This window comes from Cucurbita pepo, chromosome LG01 (genome assembly GCF_002806865.2).
Source record: "Cucurbita pepo subsp. pepo cultivar mu-cu-16 chromosome LG01, ASM280686v2, whole genome shotgun sequence".
NCBI lineage: Eukaryota > Viridiplantae > Streptophyta > Magnoliopsida > Cucurbitales > Cucurbitaceae > Cucurbita > Cucurbita pepo.
Window position 1 is genome coordinate 20,713,890 of NC_036638.1, and position 9,721 is coordinate 20,723,610.

The 9,721-nt window shown below is 35.3% G+C and overlaps 2 protein-coding genes across 2 annotated transcripts; one reads left to right on the forward strand and one right to left on the reverse strand.

Annotated features, from left to right (window-relative positions):
• The first annotated feature begins 996 nt into the window (after positions 1–996).
• LOC111804560 (WUSCHEL-related homeobox 5-like) lies at positions 997–3,167 on the forward strand. Its single transcript, XM_023689417.1, has 2 exons — positions 997–2,072; positions 2,385–3,167. The coding sequence occupies exons 1-2, from the start codon at positions 1,673–1,675 to the stop codon at positions 2,618–2,620; spliced, it is 636 nt and encodes a 211-aa protein (XP_023545185.1). The 5' UTR covers positions 997–1,672; the 3' UTR covers positions 2,621–3,167.
• A 2,262-nt stretch (positions 3,168–5,429) lies between these two features.
• Positions 5,430–7,105, reverse strand: LOC111804545 (BAHD acyltransferase DCR-like). Its single transcript, XM_023689395.1, has one exon. It carries the CDS (start codon positions 7,091–7,093, stop codon positions 5,603–5,605), a length of 1,491 nt encoding a protein of 496 aa, XP_023545163.1. The 5' UTR covers positions 7,094–7,105; the 3' UTR covers positions 5,430–5,602.
• Positions 7,106–9,721: the final 2,616 nt, after the last annotated feature.

The following is a 9,721-nucleotide window of genomic DNA, read 5'->3' on the forward strand; positions in this document are numbered from 1 at the left end:
ATATTATAAGTTCCATCAAAGTTGGTGGACACGTGGATATTGATGATTGGTTGATACAATAACGAAGGGAAGGGAAGGGAAGGGAACGTGGACTATGAAACTGGAAATTAAGAGTGGGTTTGGGTTTATTGCACTTTCTTTTTTTGCTCCTTAAATTACAATAACATGTTTCTTAAATAATGACTTCTTCTTCACTCCCCACTCAATCACTAATTGTTTTTTTTTTCCCTAAATAATAATAATAATAATAATAAAAAGTAAAATTATTGTTGGGTTTTGTATGGTGTAGTGTAGACAAGAAGTAGAAGATAGGGGCATTTAATGGGAGTTTTAGGAAAGTGGTGTGGTCACATCCTGGAATCCACTTTCTCTTATTCTTTTTGTTTCCTTTTCCTTTTCATTTTCATTTTCAAATTTGAAGTTAATAAGATGAGGGCTCTTCAGACAAACTAAAATCCAATTTTAATCCCTTTGGGTCAACTTAGTATCTCTCTCTTACTCTCTTTTAATCACAACCCTCCAACACACATTCACACAATATCCCTAACTTCGACTATTCTTTCAAATCTTTCCTTAAATTCAAGTTCTCGAACTTGCTTCATACCCCTACCATTCCTAAAAAGAAACTATTAATGTTTCTACCATGTTTTTAATGAAGAATAAAACTAAATAGTTGTTGTTAAGATATTATTAAAATGTGTGTTTTTTTTTTTTTTTTTTTTTTTTTTTTTTTTTTTTTTTTTTTTTTTTNTCAAATATGTGAAAAATAGAACATTGATCCATGAGACACAGAACCTGAATATATTATATTTGAGAATCAATGAAACTTGCATCTTTGTCTGCTCGGCGACCGAAGATGTTCGCCAGTGGCAGCTTTTGCGCATGTCCCTCCATATTCCTAGTTTTCCTTTCTCTCTGCACAAAAAACCAGGCTCAATTTCTTTAACAACAAATCACTCTTCGACTTCTATCCAATCTTTTCTTTCCCTAAAATCAAAGAAAACATTATCATCATATAAGTTATTTCCATCATCTCAACATAGATATATACATGTATATATATATATATATATAGCCTCCTAGGACTGAACAAAAAGGAGCCCTCTTTTCTGCTTTCTTTATACTGTATGTACTGTAACCATTATGAACTCAAAATGAGTTTTCTTTAAAATATTATAATATAAGAACGAACCCCTAATCCTATGCTTGCCTAACTTCTGTTGATTTTCTTGATCTACTTAATCTTTCAAGAAAGTAAGTTAGAGATATGTTGGCGAGGGGAAATTTCCCATATAATGTTAGTATGATAATTTTGTGAAGGTAAGGGATCGAACCATTGACATTTATGCTGATAATCGAGACTAAAAAATAACGTGGAGTCCACTATTGCTAGATAATACAGAAATACTAAAATTTTGTTCCAATTAATGTTTCATGCTGCTCATTCTTTGACACTGCTAATGTGAATTGCAAATAATTAGTAAAAAAGCTATTGGAATATGGGATTTTTCCTTGAACTTTCACTAGCTAGTGTTCATATAAATATTATATATATATATATGTATATATATGGAGAAGGGTGTACTTTTCTGACTTGCACAAGCTTTCTATCTGAGCGAAGAAGTTTCAGTTGATCATCTCTGTTAACAGATCAGAACACACACAGTGTTGAATGAAGAATAATATGAATATGGACGAAGGGATTTCTTCAAGATTTTATGTAAAACCGGCAGGAGGCGGCGGAGACGGTGGTGGAGTGGCCGGAAAAGGGAGTATGAGCAGTAAATGTGGGAGATGGAATCCAACAGCAGAGCAAGTAAAAGTGCTGACAGAGTTGTTCAGGTCAGGGCTTAGAACTCCGAGTAGCGATCAGATTCAGAAAATATCTCATCAGCTCAGCTTTTACGGCAAGATCGAGAGCAAAAATGTGTTCTACTGGTTTCAGAATCATAAAGCTCGGGAAAGACAAAAACGTCGCAAAGTTTCTATTTCTCTTGATCACACTCATCATCATCATCATCGTCAACAACAACAACAACAACAACACTTCATTCTTCCACCTTGTTCTAACTGTATGTTCCTTGTTTCTCATTTCCTTTTATCAATTTCTGCCTCTAAAATAACATAAAAGTTTCCAATTTTTTGTCAATCAGAGTCTGACATAACAACAAAAAAGACTATATCAGAAGACAGAGATTTTGAATAAGTTTCCAACTTTATTTTGTAGCTACTCATTGAGTATCATGTTTGTTAAGAAATGACGAATGGGTCAGGAAAGTTTCTAATTGTTCTTCCTCTAGATAAGTATCATGTCGTTATGAGTTTATGTCAAAGTTGGAGTGTTTTTGATTGAAGGCACTGTTTTTTGTTCTGGGTTTGTGCAGATTTTGCAGATGATCGGTCCACAACAAATAAGGGTGGTACAATGGAGTTGGAGCCAGAAAGAATGATGAAAACGCTTCAACTTTTTCCATTAAACTCCATTGACGAAACAGAAGGAGATAATGATCATAAGTTCAGAGTAAATGGGAAACAGTACGAGGAGGCAACAGCTTTCACCTACAAAATAGGGACCAAAATGGATCATCCGCCATTGGATCTTCGTTTAAGCTTTCTGTAGAAATCGATGGCTGTTGAAAAAAATATGGTAAGACTGTAGTGTAGCAGCTGCTTAGGGGTTTAATTAGTTTGAATTTTCTGTCTCAGAGAATGGGGGGATTGTTTTTTCCCTTTTTAGGGGAAATGGAAAAGGGTTTGGACATTCTCAAGTGCATGCTCGAAACACGTAGATGATGAATGAGAGTGGCGTTGGATTTATTGTTAAATCAGTGAATGTTGGAAATTGGGAAATTCAAATGGGCTTTTATCACGAGAAACCAATGTGTGGATTCAATGCTTCGGAATTCATAAAAAGGGAATTATAAAAGCTATTTTGGTCATTCCTTGGTTTTGCTTCCCTTATTATTCAATTCAATTCAATTCAAGTCTTTCCCCATTTCAATATTGCCTCAGGCTCACATAGTTTTCAAGTTTATTAAGAAAGAGAGTTAAGCTTATCTTATTGGTTAGCTCAACCATATGATCCTTTTCTAGTAGGAGTTAAACCTAACCGTTACCGTCACAGTCCAAGCTCACCGCTAGTAGATATTGTTCTCTTTGGGTTTTCTCTTTCGAGCTTCCCCTCAAAGCTTTAAAACGCGTTTGCAGAGAAAGGTTTCCCACCCTTATAAAGAGTGTTTCGTTCTCCTCCTCAACCAATGTGAGATCGTGGGATCTCACTGTTACAACATCTTCCTTTCCAATTCTTCACTATAATTTCCATCCTTCTATTCTACATGCAAAAGGACTGCTAGGAAAATATATGATATTACACTTCTATGTGCACTGATGATCTAACATTTATCATATAAGCCTTAAAATCATTGAAAACATTCTCAACTAAAAGGTAGAAGGAGTGTGTTTACAGGTGGGAGAATAAGCAGAAATCTAGAGGGAAACTTGAGATCAAAAGTGAACGTATAAAACTCAATGACATCAAGATGAAATTGATTTGTGGGTTGAGTCAATGGAACAGAGATGAGTTTGGGATGCCATTCTATTTCTACAGCAGAGCCAAATGGAAAAGGATATGAATCTAGTTTTGCTATACACACACTGTAACAAGAACGTTTTACTGACTGCTCAAACCAGCATCCATTATATGCACAAAAACCTCCTCCTCCTCCTTTATATCCACCATTTCAGACCTCACAAGGTTAACAATCAGCATACCATCTCTGTCCTTAGAAATATACTGAACAGAAGTCAAATAAATAGTTCGAGGAGCAGCAGAGAAACCTAATATACGTGAAAGCACTGCATATGTGTCGTCCAAATTCTCAGTTGTCCAGTGTAATAGCCCAAGCCCACCGCTAGCAAATATTGTCCTCTTTGGGCTTTCTCTTTTGAGCTTCCCCTCGAGGTTTTAAAACGGATCTACTAAGGAGAGGTTTCCCAAACCCTTATAAGGAATGCTTCGTTCCTCTCTCCAATATCATTTCGGTCATCATTTCCCAGAAATTGCCGAACTTATTATCTTTAGGAACCATTCTAATAACTGAAGTTTGGTGATTGACTGCCTTTTAGTCCTACAGTTAGCTCTGGAAGCCTGAGTGTTGTGATCAGTACAATAAGTATGCTACAAAGAGATAGAACCATAAAAGCAATGGCAATAGGGTTCTGTACTAAAATGAAGCTCCTCCTCATCTTCTGTTCAGTAAACTGAATCCATCTTTATTGTCTCTCTTCCACAGTAAGCATTTCAAAATGCAGAGTCAAGAAAGCCAACGTTCTTGATTAACTAATACCATTTTCACATCAGTCAAAACACTTTCCAAACTAGTAGATAATCCAACATCCTTCAATTGATTATACGTATCATAGAACCTGGAAATTAAAGCGTAAATCACGAACCATTACGACCAAAACACCAGCAGAATCACGAACATTTCTCTGAAATTTATTTCCAGGAAACAATTTTGTTTTTACATACATTAACCTCAACTAAGAGAATCCGATGATTTAGGTTGAAATTGATGTTTCGTATGAATTGCAATTCGTTCGTGCTTCTACAATCAATTTCAAACGATCACTAAATGCAATTAACAAGAGAATCAAATGGTAAAAAGGAAGACGGAATGAAATTACCTGAAGCTGAGTTTTGAAAATAATGAAATTCCGATTCGAACAGCCAGTCTGAACTGGATTTCCTATCCTCCGGCATCAATAATTAACTCCTCACCGATTCCAAGGAGATCCCCTGGATCCGACCCCCCGCCCAATAAATCAATGCAAAGACGACAAAATCGTGCAGAATCGAACAAACGACGTCGTTTGCTTCACTACGCTACTAAGAACTTTCCATGGTCCTACAATATCCGAACCGGAAACGGAATACCCAATTCAAAAAGGCCTCTGGGCTGCACTGTTTATGGGTTGGGCCTACTTTAAAATGGGCCGTGAGCCCAACTAGAAATGGATTTGTTTGAATACGTTTTCTTTTTTCTATTTTTTTAGGGATTTTTTATTCTAAAATTAATAAATACTTTACAATAAAATTAGTATTAGTATTGAACCAATTTTAATAAAATTTAATCTCAAACTATCTTATTTTAAAATTTAGAAAAACGTTGAAATATTGATTAAGGTATTTTAAAAGACATTTAAATTAAATAAATAAGACAATACAGTTGACGTATAAAGATGATTTTTATTATAAAAAAGAAGTGGGCATGTATAAGCTCCGCGAAAGAAGCATCATAATGTTTGGTAATATTAAATTTAAATTGTCTCTCATTCTAAACATAATTAAAAATAAATAAAAATAATGTTATTTTATGGTAAGATTTTGAAGATATATACATACTTATTGTTAATTATTTTATTTTTCATGGTAACATTCTCAACTAAACATTTTATTTCTGAGAACTGAATTGATGATCACAATTGAACAAGAACAATCTCGATCGAAAATCAGATTAGATTTCAATATTTCACATAAAACTAACTTCACATCTACACTTCCATCTAGCCATGGGGTCCGAAATTTAATTAATTTTACCTTCTACTTCCACGATACGTATTGCATGAATTCCCAATCAGACTCAATTCCCGCCATTGTTTCCGGCGCCAAAACCACCTCCAAATCAACACTTCCACCACCCTCTCTGTTCGGAAACGCCGATATTTTACCGTCGAACTTATTAGCCCGCCCACTCCTCACCGCCACCGGCCGTCCCCACCCGAAATCGTTCTCGTACATCGGAAATCTCGGTGAACTACCCATCGTAACTGACGCCCCGTCGGCGTTCCCCAACGGAAACAGCCTCGGATTTCCCTCCCAATCCTCTACGAACCGCCGCACCATTCCGTTATCGTGCGCCATCACGTTCTCATTCAACTGCTCGGCGCACCACCGCAGATCCCGAGAAAGAACGTTTCCGGCGGTGGCGTACGTTGGAACGCTCTGAATCGCGTTGCCAAAATAGTACGGATCCAACTTCGGCTCCAGCCGGTGCCGGCAATTCACCGCCATACGAAACGTCGTCATTTTATTCGGCGGGAGCTTTCTCGCTCGCGTTACTGACCTCCATAATAAGGCGCACAGAGACTGAAACGACGATATTGTTGCGACTGTGATCGCCTCGCAATTTGCGTGTTGGTTCGTAACGCTGTCGTTTTTGTACATGCTCTCGAAAATGGACCCCACTTTTCCGTTAATCTCACAGTACTTATCATTACTTTGCTTCCCCATTATCTCCACCGCCGTTACCGTTAAATCTCCGTTATCGATTAATTTCTTTTGGTTCGTCTTAGCTTTGAGTTTCAAAATTGCCTCTCTACTGAAAGTGAATATTCTCTCGCGTAACGGTACGTCGCCGGAGAACGTGACTTTAGGACCACTAGCCGGAAGACGGAGGACGGCCGGAGATACCAGAACGGAGTCACGGCGGAAGTTCGGCGAAGGAGTTATGCCGATTCTTTTCACCGTCGTTGTCGATTTAGCGGCTTTACATTCCTCGGCGAAGGTGTTGAAGAAGTTCCAAAAGGAGGTGCCGTCGGTGACGGCGTGGTTAACGGAGCAGCCGATGAAAATGCCGTCAGCTAGGAAGGTGATCTGGACGGCCATGATTGAGTTAAAATGTCCGGAGAAACTGACCGTTCGATCGAAAGCGAAAAACTCCTTGAAGCAATCATGAACATAGCCAGGAACGAGAAGGTCACGAACAAAAAACTCACCGGCATTGGCGTGGATGAAATCCACGCCTGCGTCGTTACATTCGATGTAGACGTAACCGTCGCGATCCGTGATTAAACGGCCAGCGAGCGGCGGAAAACGCGAGAGCGTTCTTGCGAGACCGCGCTTGAGAAGATCGAGAACGGAAATATCGTCGAGATTAGGGGAAGTGAAGAGGCAGCCTTTCTGGATGTAGTGACATGAGAGCATAGGGAGATCGGAGACGGAGAGTTTCAGGTCCGGCACGGCGGAGGGTTGATCGGGGAACACAACGCATTTGGAGAGAAGAATTGGCGAAGAAGGAGTTGGGATTGGCATTTTTCACTTCTTAATTTTTTCTTACGAGAGAATATGAAGTCCGTAGAGAAATGAGCGGCGGAGATGAGTATTTATAGCCGAAGGGGGAAAATACGGACGGGTTTTTGGTTCATGAACTTGCGGTTTTATTTATTTATTTATTTAGTTTACTCAAATATCTGATTTCATTATCATATATTTATTTATTTATCTTTTTTATTATTGGGTTAGAAATTTTGGATACTAAAAAGATTTTCAAATCTCAGAGAGTATCTCTCTCAATAAACCCAACCTTGGACTTTACACTAAAATCTCTCTCATATAATCAAATCTTATAATAATTTTATAATATAGTTTTAATTAAATTAATGATGATTATTATTATATAGTTTTGGCATGCAAGAATTAACAAGTGCCGCCGACTAATACTCCTCTGTAAGCTGGCTGTCACTCTCCAAATCCCCAGATGAGGGGCGGCTCTAAATAATTAAACAATCGATCAAGTAGCAATTTTGCTAATTCTGATTAACATATATATAATGGGTGATGTTGGAGATGATCAATGGAGTGTGTATAAAATGGTCGGTTGATTATATGAATGATATTAATCCCTGTAATGGCGGCCAATGTGTATTAATTTAGATTATAAAAAAGACATATGTGTTGGGGAATATAATATATAGTTTTTAATGTGGGTTTGACTTAGAGAATAAGACACATTGGATGGGGTTGTAAATGTAATATAAGGTAGTTTGAATCGAGGAATTGATATAAATTAAACATAGCTTATTCTTTTAATGATCGGTGGCTATATTACTGGAGAGCTCTTCATAAACCTGTTAAAGAGTCGTATTTTCAATGATTCACTTTTTAAAAAATCATTATTATTTGTAAATATTAGTTTGTTAATTAGGGTCAAATATATACAATGAGTGTCGGCTTAGATAACTAAATATCGACATAATGCATGTATTTGAGCGATTAAAAAACAACTTATTAGATAGTACCCGCTATTTTGATAGAAATTTTATTTGACTAAAAATAAATAATAGTAGTGAATATATAAATATATGCATACCATAAATTAAGTCAATTTAGAACAAAAATATGACCTAAGTTATTTGAATTTTTTCTATAATGCATGTATTTAGTCTAAGTTTTTCAAAACTACGATTCTTTCAATGACGTAGCAGTTGTTTTGAATGAACTATAAGATAAACCTAAAAACATAGATAAGTATAGAGACATTTCGAGTATTTTTATTATATAATATAATGTATGAGACTATTGACTCATAATATCTTACTTTGCTTCCGATGAATCCAAATTAACAACTCTTTCTAGTCGTTTTTGATGAAACTTTAGACTAAAAAAAAATATAGAAACTTATAAGATGGATAATATATATATATATATATATATATAAAGAAAGATAAAGTTAGGGGCATGGGAGTTGATGTTTGGCAGCTCAAAGACGGGAAGCAGAGCAATGAATCTTGTACAAAGACAAAGAAAAGAACAAGACAAACCACCTTTTAATTCTTATTATTATAAATGTATATATATCTCTCTCTACTCTTGGTTTGTCCTCAAAATAATACGACATGTTTTTTTTTTCTTTTTTTTTTTTCTTTTTTTTTTTAAATTTTATGGATGTGTAGTTATATGTTTGTCCCATGACATTCAAACATGACATTTTGGACATTTGTGTGTGTATGTTTTTTTTTTTGTTTTTTTTTTGTAATTTGGTTTGACACTCGGGAGCCTAAACTCTCGTGACTTTACTTTTGGTTTTCTCAAAATGTCTCATATCAATGGAGGTGATGTTCCTCTTAATTACTCAATGTGTGACTACTCCTCACAATAATTCTCCGAATTACATTTAAATGAAAGCAAATTTAAGAATAGAATGACTAAGAAAAACTTATCAGAATGAAAGTTATTACCTATATTAATAAAGTGTACATTTTTTCGGTCACTCCAAAGTTAAACCTGCTTTATTTTGAGAAATTATAGATCGGATGACCTCGTTAAAATTTTCTTAAAAAGTCAAAATATGCTAAAAGACTCATATTGATAATCTTTACTCTAAAGTTGATGAATAAATAATGTGACCATGTTGCAATAATATCGAGAAATACAAATTAGAAAGCATTGTACAAAAGAATGGAATAAACGTAGATACATCATATTCCATTAAATTATTAGACCACTCCCTCCAATAGTTAGGTCTAGCTTAGTTGGTAGGAATAATATATATATATATATATATATATATATATATATATAAAGAAAAGGAGAAAATATTTATAGATTTATTTTTTTAAAATGGTAAAAGCCCATTCATGGCACCTACTCTATTAGTGTCGTTTTGATGGTAGCAGCATGCTGTCGTGGTTTGAAGGTTGACAAACCAAATCAATGCCAAAAAATAAGAATAAAAAAACAAAAAATAGTACAAATTCTTGAATGTCCAAAAATATATACATATATATATTAATTAGAGATGGGATATATTGTGTGATATGTTCTTTGAATTAGGGGGTGTGGGCCCATTCCCACTTTTTTTTTTTTTTTTTTTTTTTTTTTTTTTTTTTTTTTTTTTTTTTTTTTTTTTTTTTTTTTTTTTTTTTTTTTTTTTTTCTTTTT